This window comes from Candoia aspera, chromosome 3 (assembly GCF_035149785.1).
Source record: "Candoia aspera isolate rCanAsp1 chromosome 3, rCanAsp1.hap2, whole genome shotgun sequence".
Taxonomy (NCBI): domain Eukaryota; kingdom Metazoa; phylum Chordata; class Lepidosauria; order Squamata; family Boidae; genus Candoia; species Candoia aspera.
In genome coordinates, this window is record NC_086155.1 from 114410188 (window position 1) to 114434953 (window position 24766).

Sequence of the window (24766 nt, forward strand, 5' to 3'; positions counted from 1 at the left end):
ATTGGGAGCCAGTGCAGGGCCTGAAGCACAGTTATAATGTGCTCTTAGTGTAAAGTGCTGGTTAACAGATGAGCCACTGCATTCCGCATCAACTGCAGCATCCAGGTGATCTTCAGTGCACAACACATTACAGTAGTCCAAGGATGAGATAGGGCTGCTTTAATGAGTCATAGACAGTTTCACACTTTTTCACACATTAGAAAAAGTTCTTAACAGGGTCAAAAACAAAACAGATTTTGGTAACAGAAATTCTATGAAGTTCAGGCAAATGGATAAAAAGTAGGGCTATACAGGTAGTCCTCACTTAGCTACTGAAATTGGGACAGGCAACTTGATTGCTAAGCAGTTGCAAAAGCAAAACATCACGTGACCACAATTGACTTACAACCTCACTTCCTCTTTGGTTGTTAAGCAAATCACTGTGGTTGTTAAGCAAAACATCACGTGACCATGACTTACTGTTTTACTTCTACCTTCTTTAGTAACTCTGCTTGTCACAAGCCAGTTGCGAAGCACACAAATAGTAATCACGTGACTATGGGATGCTACAACAGTTATAAATGCGAGGATTGGTCACAGAACTATTTTGTTTAACACCATCATAACTTTGAATGGTCATTAAACAAGGCAGTCAGTAAGCAAGGACTACCTTTATAGCCCTTCAACATGAACCTTAAATATAGAGTAGAATAACAGAGCTACCATATCTGGGCAACTAAAAAGTAGACCCCTCTATTTCTGCTGCTATCTAGTGGTTGCCCACATTTTTGCAGCCCAGATATAGGAGTCCCGAAAATGGGATGATATAGCATGTGCTTACCTTCCTTGAGGTGCAACATGTACAGTTCCTGTAACCTTCCATGAAACTCAGCATGGTGGATGAAAAGGAAGATATCACCCACCAGAAACAATGTACATACCCTCACCACCATCACTACTTTGGGTGTTTCCTAGCATACCTTGTTTGAAAGAGGGAGTATAGGATTTAGTGACTGGCAGACCTGTTCTCAGATTACAATGATCCATGTGATCAGACTACACTCCTTTGACCAATCAGTCTTGTGAAGGGTGGTGGTGAAAGTACTTGAGAAAGTTATACTCAGTTGCTCCCATTTGTTCCCAATAAACCATTATTAGATATTGGAATAAAAAAAAGTTTGTAGCTTTACTTCCTGACTTTTATGAAAAAAGTTCTCTCTTATACTTCTCCCCATCTTCTGTTCCTGATGGTCATTTCCAATCCATTCATGAATATTATTGCTACTTGTTACAGCCCCTTCTCTTTGTAGAAAAATCCTTCAATGTTCCTCAAAAAATCTTCACCAGAGAATACATTTAAGCTCAGCAAATGGCTATCTAAGGTAATTAAACAGGTTACCTGAGGAACTGTCTCATCCACCTGTCCCACCTGTCCGGCAGGAAGGGCATGTTACAGACCCCATTGGCTAAAGAATTTTGACTGGTGGGGTCTAGGAGAAGAGCCTTTTCTGCTGTTGCCCCTGCCCTGTAGAACATCTTGCCCCCTGAGGTGAGGTTGGCCTACTGGAAGAGCATCAAGACCTGGCTCTGCCAACTAGCTTGTGGATCCAAGAGTGGTAGGCAGCCCTGGGGTTGGTTGGTGGTTTGAAGATGCTCTCTCCGCCTTTTAGTTTTAATCCTTTACCTTCTTGTATTTCTTGTATTTTTATAATGGTTCTATAATTCTCTATTTGTAAGCTGCCCAGAGTTGCTTTTATAGTGAGAGGGTTGGTGTATAAATTTAATATAAAAATAAATAAATAAATTATTAACTCCAGCTAATGCTATTATTAAAGTAGTGTAATAACTAAGCCTTATTTCTTTCTTTCAGGAAAATATCTAGACTTCAGTTCAGTAAAGTGAAAGTTGAAGATACAGGGGAATACAGTTGTGAAGCAGAAAATGTGCTGGGAACAGACATTTCCACAGGCAGTCTCACCGTCAGGAGTGGTAAGTTATAATTTTGTTGTTGCTTATTCGTTCAGTCGCTTCCGACTCTTCGTGACTTCATGGACCAGCCCACGCCAGAGCTTCCTGTTGGTCGTCAACACCCCCAGCTCCCCCCAGGGATGAGTCTGTCACCTCTAGGATATCATCCATCCATCTTGCCCTTGGTCGGCCCCTCTTCCTTTTGCCTTCCACTCTCCCTAGCATCAGCATCTTCTCCAGGGTGTCCTGTCTTCTCATTATGTGGCCAAAGTATTTCAGTTTTGCCTTTAATATCATTCCCTCAAGTGAGCAGTCTGGCTTTATTTCCTGGAGTATGGATGGTTTGATCTTCTTGCAGTCCAAGGCACGCTCAGAATTTTCCTCCAGCACCACAGTTCCAAAGCATCTATCTTCCTTCGCTCAGCCTTCCTTATGGTCCAGCTCTCGCAGCCATATGTTACTATAGGGAATACCATTGCTTTAACTATGCAGACCGTTGTTGTCAGCGTGATGTCTCTGCTCTTAACTATTTTATTGAGATTTGTCATTGCTCTTCTCCCAAGGATTAAGCGTCTTCTGATTTCCTGACTGCAGTCAGCATCTGCAGTAATCTTTGCACCTAGAAATACAAAGTCTTTCACTGCCTCTACGTTTTCTCCCTCTATTTGCCAGTTATCAATCAAGCTGGTTGCCATAATCTTGGTTTTTTTCAGATTTAGCTGGAGGCCAGCTTTTGCACTTCCTTCTTTCACCTTCATCATAAGGCTCCTCAGTTCCTCTTCACTTTCAACCATCAAAGTGGTATCATCTGCATATCTGAGATTGTTAATGTTTCTTCCAGCGATTTTAACTCCAGCCTTGGATTCCTCAAGCCCAGCTTGTTGCATGATGTGTTCTGTGTACAAGTTGAACAGGTAGGGTGAGAGGATACAGCCCTGCCGTACTCCTTTCCCAATCTTAAACTAGTCCATTGTTCCGTGGTCTGTTCTTACCGTTGCTACTTGGTTGTTATACAGATTCCTCAGGAGGCAGACAAGATGACTTGGTATCCCCATACCACTAAGAACACACAGTCAAAGGCTTTAGAATAGTCAATAAACAGAAATAGATGTTTTTCTGAAACTCCTTGGCTCTTTCCATTATACAGCAGATATTAGCAATTTGGTCCCTGGTTCCTTTGCCTTTTCTAAACCCAGCTTGTACATCTGGCAATTCTCGCTCCATGAATTGCTGAAGTCTACCTTGCAGGATCTTGTGCATTACCTTACTGGCATGTGAAATAAGTGCCACTGTTTGATAGTTTGAACATTCTTTAGCGTTTCCCTTTTTTGGTATGGGGATATAAGTTGATTTTTTCCAATCTGATGGCCATTCTTGTGTTTTCCAAATTTGCTGGCATATATCATGTATTACCTTTACAGCGTCATCTCGCAAAATTGAACAATTCAGCTGGGATACCATCGTCTCCTGCTGCCTTGTTGTTAGCAATGCTTCTCAAGGCCCATTCAACCTCACTCTTCAGGATGTCTGGCTCTAACTCACTGACCACATTGTCAAAGCTATCCCCGATATTGTTATCCTTCCTATACAGGTCTTCTGTATATTCTTGCCACAAGACCCGGAGCTGAGGGTAGTTCCAATCACGAACTTCTTATTCCACAATTTAGGATCAGACTAAAGAGATTAGGGAAGACCCACAGATCAGCTAGATATGAGCTCACTAATATTCCTAAGGGATATGCAATGGAGGTGAAGAATAGATTCAAGGGCCTGGACTTAGTAGATAGGGTCCCGGAAGAACTATGGACAGAAGTTCGCAACATTGTTCAGGAGGCGGCAACAAAATACATCCCAAAGAAAGAGAAAACCAAGAAGGCAAAATGGCTGTCTGCTGAGACACTAGAAGTAGCCCAAGAAAGAAGGAAAGCAAAAGGCAACAGTGATAGGGGGAGATATGCCCAATTAAATGCAAAATTCCAGAGGTTAGCCAGAAGAGAAAAGGAATTATTTTTAAACAAGCAATGCGCGGAAGTGGAAGAAGACAATAGAATAGGAAGGACAAGAGACCTCTTCCAGAAAATTAGCAACATTGGAGGTAAATTCCAGGCAAAAATAGGTATGATCAAAAACAAAGATGGCAAGGACCTAACAGAATAAGAAGAGATCAAGAAAAGGTGGCAAGAATATACAGAAGACCTGTATAGGAAGGATAACAATATCGGGGATAGCTTTGACAATGTGGTCAGTGAGTTAGAGCCAGACATCCTGAAGAGTGAGGTTGAATGGGCCTTGAGAAGCATTGCTAACAACAAGGCAGCAGGAGACGATGGTAGCAATAGGCTTGCTAGGAATGCAAGCAGGGTGACTCTGCACTGTTTCTTCTCCTATTCATCCATACTATCAATCAATTTATTATTTGAATGTCATGTTCATTTTGGGACATGTAGCGCCAAACAAAATTAACATTCTAGTATCAGTGTTATGCAGCGTTCCGGTGTGATGCACCTTATGTTCAGATAACAAAAGTACACAGTTTCTGCCCTTCCTCCCAGCCCCCATCCAAAGGCAGAGGACAGGTAGCAGTGCTGGGAAAGTCTGCTGTTCTTCTGCCTCTCTCAACATACTTTGTGTTTTCTTAAGCCTTCCTCTATATCATCTTCTTTTGCAGAGTCTCTGCAGTTGGAGCTCTTTCTCTCTATGTATATTTATATTTATATGCTATCTTTTGTTTGCCTGACTCTCTTCCTAACATCAGTTTTATATATATACTGTATTACTGGATATTGTCCTCCCATCTTTGACCTTTGTGCTGCAGTTGATTCTTGTATCCTCTTTGATTCCTTCACCTTCTTAAGTTTTAGAAACTCTATATTTATTTGTTCAATCTATAAGTTGTCACAAGCGTCCAAGTGACTCTAGGCACTCTACAACATATTTACAAAATACAACAAGTGGAAAAGGTGATGAAAAATAACCAACAGTCCTTCCCTAATATATATTGTTATATTGGAAAACACCAAGGACCAAGGATAAAATCCCAATATTTTTGCAGGGTGATAGGTTGTCCTGTTGAAAGAGCTCTATTTTTAAGGGCTTAAGTGTAAATATTGGTTTCTAAATGATGTATTGAATAAAGCTATTTTGTAATTGAAGCTTACATTTCTGCATGATAAATACTGAAGTCATTATTATGAAAATAATATACATATTCTGAAAGTGGAGAATGTAAATCTGTTTTGCACTTTGCATGATTTGCAATGTTGTATTGTGCATTATTATAAATCAAGGATTCAGTCCCTTCTCTAATCAGGATTTGATTCTAGATGGTGGTGGTGATAATAATAAAATGAATATTTAATAATTCATAAATTATACATAATATAGTTCTTTAAAATGACAATGATGAATTATGAAAGCCATTGATCTATGTGGATGCAAAATATCCAAACATTTGGTACTGAGAAAATATGCATAAGACTGGAGTGTGACAGCATGAGAAACAAACATATTATTTAATCCTGGGAATGGTTTAATAAATGAAACCACCTATAGTATACAGTTTACTGGTTTAATAGTTGGCAATATGTCCAAGCCACATGTAGAAAACAGAAGATTTAGTTCCTGGTGCAGTAGAATGGGTAAGGATAGGAAGTAGCAACGTAGACTGCATTGCAAATACTGCTCCTTGGAGATAAGGATAAGTCTTATCACTAAGCTATGCTCCTTGGAGATTTCTATTTTCCCTGTTTCAAAACAAACATTGGTGAGCAGGAATAATGACAGAACAAGCCAATAAAAAATTATCTGGAGGCTGAAGAAAGCTTACAATTTTGCAGCTTTAAGTTCAGCGGACAGTGTCTGAGGGGAAAGATGACAAATGTTATAGAATAAGGCATGTTTGTGTTGTATGCAGTAACAGAGTAATTTCTTGTTACTTTCTTCTATTTGTTGACTTTAAAAAAAACAAAAACTTTATTATAGATTCTTTAGGTGTCCTATAAAATAACTCAGGAGGTTAAAAAAAATCTAAAAACATCACCAAGAAGCAGCATGATAAAATAAAAAACTAATATGAACCAGATGAAATACAGTAAAATTTAGGAAATTGAACTAGTCAAGCAATAAAGCAAAGAATAAGTCAACAAACATACTAGAGACATTGAGATTTAAAAAAAAAATCTATTTTAAAAAATAGAAAGAGTAATAAAATGAAGAAAGATCAGTAGTACATACAATTATCAGAGAGCAACTTGGAAAATCTTTCGCATTTGAAGTAGGTCAGGTAAGTCAGGTCAAGAAATGGATGCCACAGGGATTCCAAGAATGCTTCTTTATTGTTGTAGGGCATGATAACAGAATCTTGAAACGCTCTCCAAATTTCTCTCTGTCCTTTGCTAAATTAAATCAAAGCAAGATTATTTTGAATATCTTTCTCATGCTTGCTTCAATCTCTGCATTGTGTAATGACTTCTGCAAGTCCTTCCTTAATGGCTCACTCCTTCATTCTCCCCCCAATGGCTCTTCCATTCCTTTCCCAAGGTCTCTAAATTCCTTTACAAGTTTCTCATCAAAAGGCAGTGAGATCATTACAAATATATATATATATTAAATTGTCACAGCCTGCAGTATTTCGTGGGGGTTCAAAATTTGTAGAATGGAGGTTGCAGCATTGCAATTGATACCCCCAACCCTTGTGGTGACATCATACAATGTTACAAAAGGGGAAAGCTTTTGATTGTAATGCTATACTCACCATTTTGCAAATTTGGACACACACCCATACACACAGGCACGCTTACACACACACCATGATGCCCATAACCACAACTATCACAGGACCAAGTCCCTAACTCTTCTTACCTCTTTCTGTTCAAGAAATTGTGATCACAGTTAAATCTATATGTAGCAATGCTGAGTACCCAAGTCTTCTGTTCCAGAAGTCTTCTGAGTTTGCACAACCTGGCCTTACCCACCCACCCCACACTTTGGGGTAGAAGCTTGGTAGCTGCCACCATGTATCCTCCAAGGGGTGCCTCACTTGGCATTTACTCCTGTAACCCTGCAAGAGAGACAAGGTTCTCATGCCCGTTGCTGCTTTGGTGATTACAAGGTCAAAATGCAAATATCAAAATAATTTTGATAGTGCCACCTACTGACTGTGTAGTGTAGAGGTATGGTGACTAAAGGATTTTGCCCTTTCACCCACTCACCCCCAACTGGGGAGTTGGGACATATCTCCTTCCCACAGGAGAGAAACAAGATCAACTCTATTATTAAAACAACAACCACAAAAAGATAAAATGTACCCCCACTTTAACTTTAAGTATTAAAATTCAGACATTCAATAAGGAAAATATAGTTACAAAGCTGCCCAGATCACAATAATATAGCAGCTTGCAAATTATTTAACAACAACAAAACCCCAAAGGAAAATCCAGTACTGTGGACAGACTGCAAAGTGGTGTTGCTCTGCTATAAATGAGGAACTCTCTACCAAAATATTACAGATCACAAGAACTTTCAAAATAATATGGATTGCAAGAAGACTCTAAAGAAAAAAAAATCAGGAACAAAAGGTCCAAAGTATTGTTTTCTGTTTTCCTAAACAGCATTACTATAAGAAAATAGAATTTCTTATATATTTATATATTATATTTCTCATACTTAAGAAATCAAATAGTAAAATAACGAGGTAACACTTCTCCTTTTCCTTACAGTAACCACAACTCTGCCTTCTGGGCCTGGACATACTAGACAATGCAATGAAACAGTGAAATCCTATTGTGTGAATGGTGGAGTGTGCTACTACATTGAGGGCATAAATCAGCTGTCATGCAGGTAAAGGAAAATGTTTCTTCTTTCCAACCCAACGGCACCTTTGCAATCCAGTAGAATAAATGTTATGTGCAAAAGGCAATGCTGTACTGGTGGATATTTGGCAGTGAGATTAGTTAAGAAGAGGAGAGGCTGGTTGTAGTGGCATGGCTACTGTTTCCATTACCTTCAGCTTTGTAGAGATCAATGCTATAGAAGGTTTCTTTCTCAATCCGTTTGTTCTGGATCATTAAAAACAATGCCTCACTCCCCCACCTCCATGTTCTCTCTTTCTCTCTCTTCCTTGTTCTGTTCCAACTCAAGGAAAGATGGCCTGTTTCCCTTTTCTCTACAGCCTGGCTACCTATGATAGCATCATCTTTCTAACAACAACAACAACAACAACAATAACAACAGAAACCTTGAATATTCATAGTGCACACCCACCAGATTTGGACTGCAAAAATTTGGATGGGCACTAGATGGAAGCAGAGAGATACAGTAAGTCCTAACTCTTTACTGCCATCCAATGGCCATCTATATTTTTGCAGTCCCAAACTGGTAGCCCAGTCACTATCATAGTCAAAAGTTCAATATCACAATAAAGGTACCAGCAAAAGACATTGGTTTCTTTTATTTGTACTTTTATTTGTCTATAGTTAAAATTAGTAATTATTAAATAGAACTGGAAGGAAAAAATAAAAAACATAATAAACCCAAGTTTTATAGGAAAAAGAATAAAAGACTTTCACCTCTAACTCTCTGCTTAAAAATGCATCTAATGCCAGTGACGGTACCTGAAAGCTGGCATTTCTTGAGGTGTAGGTGTACATATAGGTTTACAGATATGATTCGGGGTAACTTTCATTGCAATTTTCTGAAACTGAGGGTTCTAATGGCAATTATGGCTGGTGTTCATAGCTGGTTTATAGAGAGATCATCAACTAAAAATACAGAGAGATCAAATTAAAAATTTATGGAGAGTGATCCTGTGTAAGTCTTTCTAGGAGTAGATCCCAAAATTTATTACCAAGTAAGCTTGAATAGAGTTGCATAGTGAATCATTTGGAGATTATATATCTCTGGCTGGACATTTATCAGGATATTTGCCTTCTGCTTGATGCTACATTTGTGGTACCAATTATACATACCTCTTTTACTTACATTATCCCCAAACTCACAGTACATTTTGGATCAGATCATTGTAGAGGATAATAATGCTATCCTCTTTCACTTTCTTTAAATTGAGTCAGAATAAGCTTACTTTAAACCAATGAATGGAAATTCTTTTCATGCAACCTTGCCATAAGTTTTCAAATTGTTTTTCCTCTCCCTCATTTATATCATTTGGTCAAATTGTCAAGCCTTGTCTCTTTTTATTTTCTTACCTCTCACAATTAATTCATGTGCCAAATTATTGCAAATCTGCCTAGAAGGTTAATATTGTACACAAAGTTAGTATATATTTTAAACAACTTTTTGTATGGCAACATTAATGATTTGGCTAGTTCTTATGCTTCTCTGAAATGCCAAAAATTGGGTGCAAATTTTTTTAAAAACCTTTCTATGGTCAACCAGTTTTTAAAGATTTATTGAATGTAATCTGATATTAACCTTAAAAAAAATGATGTTCCTGTATGGGAGAACAATGGCTGATGCAGTTTAAAGAAAGAGGAGAACTTCTGGATATTTACAATCATTTTGTTTGGTTTTGCTTTAAATGAGAATATTTGATATATACTGATAGGAGAAATTGTGGAATTAAAAATTCCCTTGAACTCTCTAAAATGAGAGATGAAAAAGATTAACCAACTGTAAACACTTTGCACACTTACCTCTTTAAATAAAGATGGCTGTTTTAGGACAGCTTTCCAAACTCTTTGATAACAGTGTCCTGTCAAACAAAGCAGAAAACCATGGGAATATAAAAAATGCTTGGAAAGCTTTGGAGCCATTCAGCAAGCATTGTAAAGGATAGTAAGTGCTTTCTGAGTAGCCAATGAAGTCCTGATTTGGCATTATGATATGAAATGCATTCAGCTAAAAGAGATCCAACAGAAAGAATGAAGGTGAAGTTCTAATTGAGCCACAGGTAGAAGACAGGGAACCTCTTAGTCACATTTAAATGTAATCACTGAAGATTACATTTAAAAATAAATATTTAATATTGTGAAGTCATTCCAGATTGATATATTTGACTAATGCCAGAGGTATTGTCCTCCCCCTCAACTGATCATTTACTTGGAGTGCAATACTGAGATATCATCACTTCACTGTATGATTTGTGATTAGCTAGGATATATCATTAAATTAGGCTGACCATACGTCCCGTTTTGAACAGGATGGTCCCATTTTTTTAACATTTCCAGACCGTCCCATCGTTTTAATATAAATGTCCATTTTGTCCCGTTTTCTTAAAAACCTTACTTAAAAATTTGAAAGTTCCTGCAAACCTGTCAGAATACAGTCTGACTTTGAGTGGAAGGAGGGGGAGCTCATCAGAAACAGAAAAAAGCTGCAGCGCTCAACCCGGTGGGAAACCTAAAAAGAAAAAAACAGGATCAGCTGATAGGCAGTGATCAAAGGGTGAGCCAATTGGCTCCTGCCTTGAAATGGCAGGAAGAAAAGAACATAAAAGCACAGCCAGAGGAGGAATGGCTTGTTGGGGACAACTGTTCACTAGACTCTCCAGCCCAGCCTTGCCTCTTGCAAACGAAGGAATCCAAAGGTTCCCAGCCCGAGAAAACCTGAGATGTTCCTGTCTGCCGATCAGCCGTCACCCAGCCCTGTCCCATTTTGCCATCCCAATGTCCCGTTTTTAACCCCGTCCCATTTCGCCATCCCAGTGTCCCATTTTTGTCTCAAGGAAATATGGTCAGCCTACATTAAATCAATCCACGGTAGATGTCCTAATACTAATCAGTCATGGGAAATGATGTCACAGAAGCTTCAGCTAGTGAGTAGAAATGGAATAGGACTAAATACTATTTTCCCAGAACATTTTTTTACAAGTTGTTACCCTCACTTCCCAGAACCACTAATTTTGATCCGAAAACTGAAATAGGAGAAAGTTTGATAGAATCTTACAGCAGGTAAACTTGGCTTTCAGCTTTCATGATCATCAGGTAACTCTTTGTCCCTGACTTTCTGCAGAAAACTGATTGACTCCTACAATTTTTGACTGAATTTCTTTTTACAATCTGATGATACCATTAGTTTACCTGGTTGTTACATACATGCTATTTCCTTTAGGTAGTACTCTCCATAAAGTTTGGGCGGCTTGGTCATTCATACTGTTTACTGGAGTTGAACCATTTTCCTGAAATGAAAGAAAAGCTTTCCAAATTGGGTGAGACCTGAAGCAGGTTATATGCAGAAAAACGAGAGTTTTATGATAGTGTGAAGATGTGCTTGAAACCTATTTGCTGAGTGTTTATAACTGTTAGCAATACTAATTTATTTAATTGATAGAATTGGGTCAATGAATGCTTGATCTTGTCCCCCCCCATTTCATTTCATTTTCCTTGTCATCTCTACTTTTATAGCTGTAATGTAAATGTGTTTCATTTACAAGTGTGTAAATGTCAGCAGAGAAGTGTATAAGATTTTAGAGCAGCATAGGATGTGCATCTATTGTGTTGGGACTGGGATTGCTTTGAGAGGAATTGCCTTTCTGTTCACTTGCACTTTTATAATAAGTTGTTACAAAAATGTCATCAGATTCCAGCATTCTCTTCCCTAAAGAAAGCTAAGTGACCTTCTGAATCTCTAATCTCCCACCATAAGGAAGGACACATGGAACACCACAAATACAATATTTGCATGTAATTTTAAAAATAATATCCTTTTATTCATTGCTTTTAGTGAGACTTGTGAAAGACATAAAACATGGTTGGTTTTATAATACAAGTATGTACCATTATCCATTCAATTAACTTTTTTGTTTTGATTCTGGATGCTGCCAAAGGAATTGATACAGCTCTCATTATCCATCTTTGAAATTCAGAGCAATGTTTACTTGCTATGGAACATGCCCTGTGGCTTATGAGTGGGGTTGTCTGTAAGGATTTGCTTTGGTTCCATATCATGCTGCCATATGAGTTCTCATAGGTCAGCAGAGAGTGCCTCGGATTAGAAAGGAAATGAGGCAATAGAGATTCAAATGAAGTTGCCATTGAGTTTTTTTCTGAAGTGTTTTTCATTACTTTTCTTAGATAAAATATTTCATCAGTCTAGTGAAATGTTGCCATATATCCCCAGTGTTGTGGAGTTCACTGAAAGGGACATTTTAATTAGATTTGGAAATTTCCTCCAAAGAAGACATTTTCTTGGAAAATCTTAATATAGGATTGCATACCTGGAATGTACTGTATGACCTGGTGAAGATTTGTACAGATACTTCCAGAATTGCAAACTACTTTCTGTAACTACGAACTGCTTCAAAAGCCTCAAAATCTTCCCTAGATTCTTTCTCCTTTAGATTAAAAAAAATATTTAAAGAATCTTTCTAAGTATTCTACAATTAGCACTCCTGCCCTGTTTTCACAAGTGTGTATTGCTCATTAAGGAGACACACATTTCCTGTACCAGTAGAATTCCCCTTTTCTCTCCGATCCTACTCATTCTGTTCCTGGAATTTATTTTTCCTTTATTAAAATAAAACTTAAATATCACCTCTTAGATGGTAGAATTGTTTTGCATTTGATACAGTACCAGATATTTGACAATTATATTTCAAGATTTTCTCCCCTTTTTAGCACATTGCTTCATATTTTTGTTAGTGCCAGTGACGCAAATTCAGCATGTTTTAATAATCTCAGCCCAGAGTTATAAGAGCCCATGCCAGAAAGAGAGGGAAACATCTCCTGCTTTACTGGAAAAAAGAAAAAAAGGCAATTAAAAAGAGAATTAATGTCCTTGTCCCAAGGTGCTTGCTGTAGTGGGAGTTGGGGTTGGGCTGGAGGAAAAAGAAGAAACACAAAGGAAAGGAAAGAAGAGAAAAAGATGTGAGCAAACATACTAACCTATAATTTAAGTTAAAAAAATAGGTAGCTATTGAGAAGAAATGGGAAAGAAGCATGTTTCTAAATTCATTGTGATGATTCTTTTAGATCACAAAAATAATTGATTCCTTATTATGTCTGCCAAGTCGACTGTCACTGTTCTGATTTTTGAACTAGCATCATCTACTTTCTTATTCAGTCTGAGGTGGTTCTTAGAGGTCTTCAAAAGTGGAGAATAACCTGTAGTTTTACGATTCTGTTCAATTTATTCAGAAGCTGTTCACTAATATAGGTGCTTAGCACAATTGTCATGCTTTTAACAACGGAGTTTTTGCTTGTCATTTCTCCCATGCTGTAGCAATTGTTTTCTGAAAGGATACAAAATATGAACCTTCAAAATGAAGCTTTTGAAAATGATGATGATTATTGTTGCTGTTGTTACGTTTTTTTATTTGTATATTCCTTTTCCTCTTGAAGGAAATCAGTTCAATAATACTTTTTAAAATGTGTTTGAGAGTCCCTAGAATTTGAGTATATTACACCATTCCCCTTCTTGCTTTTATTCTAATTCTTTAATCAGAACAAGAATCAAAGATCCATTTGGCCAGAGACCCAAATTTTGCTTTTTCCTTCAAGTGAGAGTATTCTACCAGGTTATTTTTTTAATGAATTGAATGATTGAATAAAAGATGTATGCAAATAAAGAAAAAGTTTACCAAGAGTATATTGCTTTTGCTAGTTTATCTTTTGCTCATCTTCTTTAGTATATGTAAAATAGAGGATGGATCTGTATTTTATATAAATCTGAATAATAGCCTTCACAAAAGCTACTTAAAAAAACTAATTTTAAACAAAGCAAATGGCAATGACACATTGGGCCCCACTGGTGTCACAATATTTTCGATGGAATGCTTGTCCTGCAGCATTTTCTTCCTGAGAATTTGTGGAAAAGGTGTTCACAGGAGAGACTTTAATTTGGCTGACCCAAATCGTAAGATACTTGTTGCTAAAATTTGGTTCTGTTGCAGCTAGAATGGACATAATAATATCATGAACCTGAATGAAACGATCTGTAGGAAAGTTTGCTGAAGTATTTGTGCAGTTAGATACAGAAAAAATGAAGGAATGGTCATTTCATTAAAATCTGTTGTGTTCATATGGCAGTAAATAAAGTAATATTGAAAGTGGTTTAGGAGTAAATCCTATATTTCAAAGTGCATGACTACACCCAATTATAAGTCAGCTTGTAACGTTATCTATTCTTTCCCCAGAGTAATACCTGATATATAAAGAATATATATATATATATATAAAGTTTTTCAGCTTGTCCAGAAAAACATTTTAATATGTTACAGAGTCAAAAGATACAATCCTATGCATGGCTACCTAGACATAAAATTTGACTCCAAAGGGGACTTTCTCTTTGGTAAGAATGTAAAGGTCTTAAGAGATGTCTTCTTACAAATGCATGGTACCTCAGGTTTTCAGAAAAACAACTTTTTTTGTTCATTCACTTTTGGCCCACCCACCTATGCAACTATTTATTTGGTTTGTTTGTTTGTTTGTTAGATGCAGATAGTTTTGTGAACACTTTGAATTCAACTCTAGACTTCTGCCAGTGTCAGCAACATTGGATTGCTAAGCTGATTTATTTCTGGCTCAGCTCTGGTGTAGCTGAAATTGCTACAAATCTAGGACTCCCCCCCACTTCTTTTTTAAGGTGCTGTGGTTCCATTTCCCCGGTCAGAGGTAAACTCTTCTCTTCTCATAATAAGTGTCCACAGGGAGCTAGGGGCACAAGTGACACAATATGTGTTGTGACATCGCACTGCCAACCTGTGACTTATCTACAGTATTTGTATCTGACTTCATGACCCAAAAGGCCAGGGTTTGAACTGTGACTTCATGAGAGGGGTTGTGGTCATGGGTGGGGAGTACAGTTTTAGCTTCTTGTTCTCAATGTTTCCAAGTTAGCAAAAATGAAGATAACCACCGATCGCCTTTAAGCTACTTATAAGGGTTTGGGAAGTGAAAATGGTGGTGTGGAAGTGTCCTGTGTCACTGATAGCATCACATATTTCCATCTGTCTATAATGTACTTTGCTTAGTCAGCTGATTATACTAATGATGTGAAATCCAGCTTCAAACAATGTGAATGGAAAACTGGCAGTTCCAAGGAGTGCATGTAAAAAAAATGGAAAGAGCATTGAACTTCATGTCCCGTTGCTTCCCTTCTGGAAGTCAGAATCACTTTAATCACTAGACCTGAGAGAGTGGCAATTCTCTCAGGTCACACAGCTGAAACATAGTCTGCAAACTGTGGATGCTTAGAAGGTTTATAAAGTCAGAAATCATGGAGAGAATAATTGCAGATGAAAAGACATAGGGAAATCAGCAAAGATTAAACTCCAGTGTCTTACATGAGAAGCTGTAAAAAAAACAAAACACTGCACTTTTATTTCTAACCATAGCCTCTAGGATGATGCCAGCCTTGTTCTGTGATTTGTCCCCTTTTCCTCCTCCAGATGTCCAAATGGATTCTTCGGACAGAGATGTTTGGAGAAACTGCCTTTGCGATTGTACATGCCAGATCCTAAGCAAAGTATGTTTGAAGACAAAAATTGCACCACCCTACTACTTAAAAACCTCCTGGGTACAACGCTGGATTTAGAGTGGCATAGTGAGGGTGTTCTTTTCAGTTAATATCTTGATTAAGGTTTAGGGAACACAGGTAAGGGACCAGCCTAAACACATGCCAGGAGAAATCTCAAAAGGGAACTCAGTTGGCATCAGAAAGGACCTCATTTCTGCCTGTTTGGATATCATGCTATCCTGTTTCTCTCTTTCTGGTTTTCTTTCTTTCGTTAGGTGTCCGAATGAATTCACAGGGGACCAGTGTCAGAACTTCGCAATGGCCAGCTTCTCCAGTATGTCTCTTTCCACTTCTCTCTTTCTCTGATTGGTCTTAGCTGTGTGATACTTTTAAAGCAACTCTTTTCTGATTTGGAGCCTTCATTCTCTTGTTGTGTGGTTGTGGAGTTATTAAGTTCAGTTCTACTCTGAACATTACTGTATCAATGTATAGTCCAGGCACAATCAAAATCTAGCAAAGATCGAATCAAGTTTAACGTAAGTGGCCTAAATCCTCCTAGATATCTCAGAGAATTTTGGATGAGGACTGCAGGTAGGCCCAACCTTGTACTAATCCACCTCATATGCTAGACCTGGAGGCACCTTAGGGTAATCTCACAGATAGACCTCCTTATATGGACTTGGAAGCTTTCTTATTACCACTGCACAGAAGTTTGTTAAATCAGACTGTTTCTGGCATTGGCTTTTTCAGAACGATAATTCATTGTGAACCATAGGGCTTTGTGTTTGTTTGTTTGTTTGTTTGTTTGTTCAGAGGTTCAGGCTTATGGATCAGGTGTGTAGCTTGTTCTTACAAAAGGGCTGGGAAAGTGCACTTTCCAATTCCCCTCCACTAGAATTTCTTCATTGGCTTGCACTATAATTCTCCTTCACTTTCACACTATCATCTTTGCAGAGTAGAGTGAGGACTAGCTTGAAGTGTAGTGAATGTCACTGCTGCAGTGTTAAACTAAGAGCAGGTACTACTAAACACAGCATGTACTATATAACCATGTGCATCAGCTGACAAACAGAATTGTCTGTAAAGGTTTACAAGATTCCTGCACGTGGTCTAAGTCATCTCTCCTCATCTGGAGAGATTTTGAGATTTTCTGTACTGTCACCTCTGTAGTTAACACATCTCTGTCAAACTAGGAAACATTGGGAAAGGATGAGATTTCAAGTTGCTTATGCATTTGTCCTCCACATACTCTATTTTCAGTTTAACCAAGTTTTTTTCTGACTTTATCAAATGGAATTAAATCTAAATATCTTCGTGTAAATGCCAAACAAATTGTTTTGAGGATCATAATGATATATGAAATCCCATTCCGCACAAATGTGATTAATTACTTCACAAATGTAACAGAAACAGTGTTGCCCTCCATGCCAGGAAGATTTAGAAAAAGCACTGTTCTAACTTTATATGAATATCCTGCAGAGTATTAGTTGCTCCTATACTGTAGCTATCTAAGTCAAATATTGTGGGAATCTGAGATCTCAGTACAGCTTTTATCTTCTAGTGCCCCCTTGTGAATAAGGAAGCCTGTAAAGAGCAGTCTTCCAAGAGCAGCCACAACACATTTAACATTCCTGATGTTGCCTCCAGCCCCTGAAAGAAAATATTTGCTCTAGTGATTTAGAGATGCCTTTTTTTCTGTACCACCAAAATCACATAACTGATGTTCATTCAGTAATATAGCCCGGGGGTATAGTACATGTAGCTGTGCCCAGAAATTTTAAACGGTGCTGATAATTGATACGATTAGTAGGAATTCACACTTTAAATGACAAAAACGCTTTTTAAAAAGCAGGATCAACAACACTGAGGTGCAAGTAAAAAAGCATCATTTCATTTTACTTAGCTGTTATTGTTGCAATTCACATATGTTTATACCATGTTGTAACTTATTCCATAATACAGAAGCTCCGTACTGTTATTGATAGACTCCTTCTCTTTCCCGCAGAACTTAACAAACACATCCTCATACCCTGAGAGCCTTTTCTTGCTTGCACAGAGCCACAGAACAAGCTTCCCTGGCAACCCCTTTGTCTGCTAGACCTTGCCTTCATCTCCACCCTTGCACAATGCGTTCACTCCAGTTCCTGCACACTGTCCGCAGGGTCACTCTGTTTCGGGAAGCAGGAGAGTCCCCTTTGAAAACACCATGGCCTCCCTGATACCCCCAGATTGGCTTTGAAAGAGGGGCCAGCCCTCTGACTAACAGCTGACAGGAGCTGGGTGGAGGGAAGCAAACTCTTCCCCATCTCATCGCAGTGCTGCTTCCCGTCCTATTGCTAAATGCCAAGGTTTTAGCACTCTTTTGAAAAGGTACTAGCCTGGGATGAGTTGCCCCGTCTTGCATGTTGCCATGGGATTTTCCTTCTTGCCACAATGCACAGCCTTTCTCCTTTGCAGTGAGCCTGATAGAGCAAGCTTCCCATCCTCTTTCCAGCCAAAGAGCCCAATCAATGTCCAGCCTCTGTTGCCCATCAGTGGAGGTTTTCACCTTAGCCCAGTATCAGAATTTCCAAATCTGTAAATTATTTTCCCTTGGACAGGCTAACAACCTCTCCAGAATATTTATGCATAAAAAGGATAATTGGGCAACTATCAATTGAGCAAAATAACAAGTAGAAGAATGAAATCATTTTTTATCTGAACTGTAGGGTGGCTGCATAAAAGAATTTCTGAATGTTGTACGCTATGTAGAAGATGAAATCTTACATTTTTCTCTGTATAAAATATGTCGCTATACAATAAAAAAAGGTGGTATATTGGATAATTGCACCTTGAGAACTCAGATCCAGTACATGGTTCTCTTATATTAACAGCAGAAAAAGGAAACTAGGTCTAAAAATTAATAAAGGGAAATGGAAGATAAATTTTAATTGACCTACAAAATTTGAGTCTGTAGAACTTGTTTATTGCACATATGATTTAAAAGTTAAGGAAACCGTCCTCACTTATAATTTCCAAAGTTTCTGATATATGAGTGGATTTATAAACAATTTTAATCTTTTTTGGAAAAACAGGGAGGGGCATAATTCTAAAATTCCTTTATGCCTTGAAAAATAATGAATTAGATACATGCCTTCTGAGGAGAAAGAACAGCATAATTAATCTTCACATAAGTTGCATTACTATTACCAGCTGAGTTTGACCAGCGGTTCACGAAATATGCTAGGCAGGAATGTGGCCCATTGTTGGTATGAGGAGAGGGTATTCTAAAGCTGGCTGGTTTTCACAAGTGGAAAATCAAGTGGAACTAGCAGAGACCTGAAAACAAATGTGGCAGAGATCCTTTGAGGAAGTGCAACAAACAACATATTACAACTGAAGTCACAATTTGATTTTAAAATGGATTATACTATGAGGGAAAAATGCATAAAAATTATATATGGTATGTATATAGTAATTATATAGTAAAAAAAAAGATTATTTGAGCAGTTGCTATTCCTTTTTTCTCACACACATACACCATACACTATACAGATGCATTAATGGCAGCATTCCTTCTCTCTCAATCTCTCATACACCCACCAAGCCACCAATGCATGTGCACACACACACACACACACACACAAACACAGAGCAGATCTGGCCTATCTGGCATTCCATGCACATTTGGACTTCTATTTTAGCTTCCTTTCCCCTTTTGTTTCACCTAACTTCAAGCTAGAAAAGGTGTTATGAAAGACTCAAAAGCTGCTCCCTTCTGTGTGATGTTTTAATTGGTCCTTTCAAAGAAATTCTGTTACAGTGGCTTTGGAGTTGGGTAATCTAGAATTTATAATTTTCCTGTATCTCCTTAGTATTTGTGTGCTGGGGCATTTATGCAATCTTTGTAGCTATAATACAATTCCAATTAAATATTTTAAAAAGCTTTTGGTTTAAGCTTAAATGTTCTATCCGCTAATTCCTAATTAATTAATTAATTAAATTTATTTTGTCTGCCCACTCCATAGGACTCTGGGCAGCTGACAGTATCCAAATATACAGTACATTTAAAAAAAACAGTTTAAAAAGAAAAAATTCATAGAAGCCTGAACTAAAAACAGCCCTACAAATAAAATATCACAGAAACTCCATAGACAGACAGAGTCCCTGGAACAGAACCAGGTCTTAAGGGCTTTTCAGAACCCCAGGAGAGGGGTGCTGTCCCTATCTCTGGGGGCATGCTGTTCCAGAGGGTGGGACAGCAACAGAGAAGGTATGTCTCCTTGGTCTCATAAGATGACATTTAATTGAGGGTACCTGGAGGGCACCCAGTCTGCCCAAACGTACTGGGCAGGCAGAAGCAATTGGAGATAGGCAGTCCCTCAGATAACCAGGCCCTATGCCATGAAGGGCTTTATAGGTAACAACCAGCACCTTGAATTGTACTTGGAGGCCATTTGGCAACCAATGCAGTTTGTGAAGCAGCTGTGACGCATGAGCATAAAGAGAAATGCCTGTTATTGCTTGCACTGCTGCATATTGAACCAGCTGTAGCTTCATGATGGTCTTCAAGGGGAGCCCCACATAGGGCACATTGCAGTAGTCCAGTCATGAAGTGACTAGAGCATGAGTGACCTTCTGAAGGGCCTTCCGGTCAAGGAAAGAGTGCAAGTGGTGCACAAGATGAACCCGTGCAAAGGCTCTCCTGGCAACAGCTACCATTTGCTCATTGAGCAGTAGCGGCAGGTGCAAGAAGACCCCCAAGATGCAACCCCATCCAAGACCAATGGTGGAAATGTCCCCTATCAAGTGTGGGGGCAGGGGCAAGCAGCCACAGCCACTCAGTTTTGTCAGAATTGATCCAAAGGCTGGCCCTCCCCTGAATATTCTCCAAACACTGGGTCAGTACATTTACAGCCTGGGGTTGGGATGTAATGATGACAAATGACCTCACCCAATGGTTACATGTAGATGTTAGAGAGAGCTTCCTCTAATTCAGAAGGTATTAATAATCTCTTTTTAAGCCCAAGTAAGTCCTATTGATTTTGAGACAACTTCCCTTCAAGTAAATGTGTTTAAGATCTGGTTGAAAATGTATTTCCCATAACATCCAATTTACTATCATTTTGGTTTCAAATTTGTTAGTTTAAGTTGTAGTTAATATTTCTGCATGCCATAGAAATTATTTGCAAGACTAATAAGGCTCTGCACTGCTTTGAAAATGTTTTAGGAGAAGTATTTTGGACCTTGTGCAAGCACAGCACCTCTCTACGGATAGCAGCTTGACTTTTTTAGGCTTCAATGCAAGCTTGAAAAAAGGATGCTGCAACTTTAAGAATCATATTAAGGAATGGACTATTAAAGCAGCAGTATCTTTTTCAAGGCTATGTAGAAGTCTAAAAAAGTTGGGCTCCTTTCATAAATAGCCAAGAGATTCTGTGCTCATACAGAGTCTGAAGTACATATTCTGAATCCTTTTTGAAGGTACACAAACCTAAAGAATACTTAACAAGAAGGGAAGTTCACTGTAGCAAGATTCTTGACATGTCTGTGTGTGTTTGTGCGTGCTTTTTTAATACTTATTCTGACAATACTGTATTCTTTGTTACTGCCCCTCTGATGTTGATTAGCCAAAAGCAAGCTATTCTAACTACATGCTTGATATTACTTTTAACATTTGGAAACTTCTCTTACAAATTTGTTTCTCTTCTCTTTTTCTTCTTTTTTCTGTATTGGCAGAGCATCTTGGATTAGAGTTAAAGGGTATGAAACAAACCATTCATTTGTTAATCAGACACCACAGTTCTTCACATTATGTTTTTACAATTTTAATGGGATGACCAAGAATATCAGCTATTCATCTCTATTCTGGCACAGTTTGGGGGAAAATCATGCATATGCATATGCATATGCATATGTATATGTATATACAGGTGCATCTATACATATATGGCCAAAAACCAGATTATCTATATTAATATAAATATAGATAAGTGTGCCCAGGTGCACTGCAGCACTTTTCTGCAAGCCTCAGTGAGACCAGAAGTAAAGTGCTAGCCCAGGAGCACCTCTGTGCCATTGTAGTCTGTGTTTCTTGGAGATAAAAAAAATTGCCTAGGTCAGTTTGGAAGATCACAGACTTGCATAGCAGTAATGGGGGATAAAAATTCCGGTAAAGGACAGACTAGTACTGAAGAAGGTTGTAGCAATTCTACAAAACCAATCAAAGTCAAATTTGGAACCATTCCTTCTCACCTCATTTAATTTCATGCTGGTTTAGAAGTATTTCTTTTAAAAAGATTGACCCAGTGGCAGTACAATATTGCAGCGCTTCCTCTTGGATCAGCTGAATTTGTATTGCTCCAATTTGCTTCTTCCTCCAAAAGGTTTTCTATTAGTAAAATGGGAAAGGGGAGATTGCACTACACCACGCTGTGCATGCCCTCAATGTTTTCTCTAGTTGATCAGACTAAATGGGCGCAGGCTGCAGGAGCAGGGCAGGGGAAATAACGAGTAATTTAAGGTGTGTTCAATCTTCCTCTCTGATTTCCAAGCAAGTAGACTTCTACATGAAGGAATGTGAAAAATATCCCCAACTCCAGGGCAGTAATATAGTCCAGCAGCATACAGCCTCAGGCTTTTACAAGAGTGTTCATACAAGTGCATTTGTGCCTTCAGTGTGGGAAAATGCCACAGACCATACTGCACATGCCAAAGTATCAGTGGCTACATCAGTGAGAGAGGATTGCTATAGCTGAATCTCGATGACAACTGTTCCAGCTGGGTGGGAGAATGCTACCTCTGAACAACTGTGCATACAGTGAAACACTTTCTCACTGATGCTGGATGCGTAACTGCCGGGTGGATGTCCAGAAAGCACACTGTCCTGCAAAGCAAGTAGCCAGAGAAAAAGAGCAGCCCAAAGGGACCCACCTGCTCCCTCTCACATGCTTCCACCCAGGGGCAGCAGCTCTGCCCCTCGATGGCCAATCACCTCTCCTATGTGTGGTGCTCTCAGTGGTCTTCAGAGTGACCCATTGTGATGTGGCCACAGTGGCTAACTGTAAGCGGCCATTGCAACCACCGCACATTGCACTGTTGTGAAACATGCCCTCTTACAGCTTCTGCTTTATATGGTAGGTCAAGAGGGCTGGTCCATTACCTGAAATGGCTACTTCATTGCACCTAAAACAAAACCTGGGGAAAACTTGCAGTTTCAGGAGGTACCCACCCTGGTCTATATCTAAATTTCTTACTCCTTTCCAACTGAAAACTGAAGTGCATAGTTTCCTAATTAAAAACTGTACTAGTTTCAAAAGGAGATCAGCCTCTTTATGCTAATTAACAAACAGATGAATGTGCACACAGATATCAGAGCTTGGTTATGTTGAGGGTCCGCTCTTAGGAGGAGAACCAGTGCTATCTTTCCTAACTCCTGTGCTTTTCTGTTTTTCCTTATTAAGGTGACTTAGGGTTGTTTATCATTTTGCTGGGTCAACCACTCCCATTCCCACCCTTTAAAAATTATCCATCCCCTCTGCCAATGGGCATCAGTATTGCACCTCTGAATGGCTGAAGTTCAGCAATGTGGTTCCCAACCATTTAGGCTTTGGAGGGAGGAATGGGAGTGGCTTGCCTCCCAGAAAATTCTTGCTTCCACTTGCACCATTACAGGATTGGTGGGAGGGAAGGAAAGGAAACTCAATGTCCGTCCACCCCCACATGCCTAGCACTAATGGCTCTGATGGCATCACCCCAACCCTTACAGAGGCTTTGCCCCTGTTTTCCAGTTGCCACAAAAGTCACACAGGATTTAGTAGTGCCAATTCCAAACTGACCTATGAGAATATAATATTTTCCATGCATTATCATCATGTTCTTTGTGATGGAAACCACTTTTCCACTTCTTTGGTTTATTTTTGTTCCTAGGAATGCTAATTTCCTATTTCATGTGCCATATGACAAAAATTTACATGTTAAAGGATAACCGTGCCTGTGACTGCTTATGTATCAGATTTATGCTACCACTCTCCATAGCTACCTGGGGATAAATCCCACTGGATTCAGTGAGATCTGAATATGGAATTTGACTGTAAATTATAAATCCTTCCCAGGAGCAATTCTTGTATAAATAAAAAGCATAATGTGGAAAGTGGCCTTGGATTGACATTGCTATTGATTCAAAAACATTTTGACTTGCTATTTTGAATTGAGGATTTTTTACATCCCTTCCTGACTTATGCTTGTTTCGCTTTATTTAAAAATCCATTTCTTTCTAGGCTGACTGTTGTGCCATGCTGTCTCTTCTTTTTTTCATACTTTCTGCCAGCCATGTGTTTCCTGTGGTGCCCGTGGATGACATTATGTCACATGTGCTGGTTTGCACTTAACATTTTATCACAGAATGATAATTTGTGATATGCATTCAAAAATATCACAGATCTATCTATCACATGGACAGTTGTGTTACCCCAATGTCTTACAACCTAAGTAAATTTTGGAATTATTGTTCGTATTGCCTTATGTTCTTTCTGTAATTCTTCTGTAAAGCTCATATAAATGTACACATATTATTTACTTATCACAAAACAAAGTGATACATTTGTTTCCATTTAAGCAATATACTTCGTTATGCTGAAGTATCACAACTATAAAGTGATGGATACAGCAGCAGTGAGATTTAGTTGTGAATCTTTGTTGGAAATGACTCAACACTGAAAGTTTTTGCAGTTGTCAAATGGAGGTCTGGTCAGTCCATCCATGTAACTCTGCTAAATGACAAGGAGAATCATAGCAAATACTATGTTCTTAATAGTTTTATTCTTCAAAAGAAAATTATCCCATGGTAAACTCATGAAAACCTCCACGATATCTTGATTATGTGTGTTTTTTCCAGTATGGGCAAGTATATTTACCATTTTGAGAATTAACTTTTGCCACTTTCTTAAGTAAGTTTACTAAAACTGGTTCCCTTTCTTTAGAATCCATCCTTATGTACATTGCGCTCCAAGAGATCAATTCTTTATAGCAAGATTTGGCAGCTGTTTTTGAGATGGAGTGTCCTTACTTCCAAAAATAAAAAATTAGAAATCATGGCAAAGATGGATAACCAATGCACATTGCAACTCTGTAGTATGGACTAATTCATGTAACAGACTGAGATGGGGTGGAAGAGTCCTGGGACTAGCTCACACCATATAACTTCAATTATATGGTCTTCAATTATACATATAATTTGATAGTTGATCATCATGTATGCAAAGAAAAGGAGCTGAGAACTTCTCTTTAATCCACTATTGGGTGGATTAAAGATAAATAAATAGAAAACTAAGTATTTCGAGTGGGGGTAGATATCAAAATGTAATAGAAATAAGGAACATAGAGTATTGATGGCCTGTCAGTGTCACTGAAAAACTGAACAAATTGCTTT

General features: G+C 38.5%; 1 protein-coding gene across 1 annotated transcript in view; it reads left to right on the plus strand.

Annotated features, from left to right (window-relative positions):
* Positions 1 to 24766, plus strand: part of NRG2 (neuregulin 2) — a 163475-nt gene that overhangs the window by 109689 nt on the left and 29020 nt on the right. The window contains exons 6-8 of the mRNA XM_063299925.1: positions 1850 to 1968; positions 7665 to 7785; positions 15290 to 15366. Of these exons, the coding sequence (XP_063155995.1) occupies positions 1850 to 1968; positions 7665 to 7785; positions 15290 to 15366 (317 nt within the window). The remainder of the gene's footprint in view (positions 1 to 1849; positions 1969 to 7664; positions 7786 to 15289; positions 15367 to 24766) is intronic.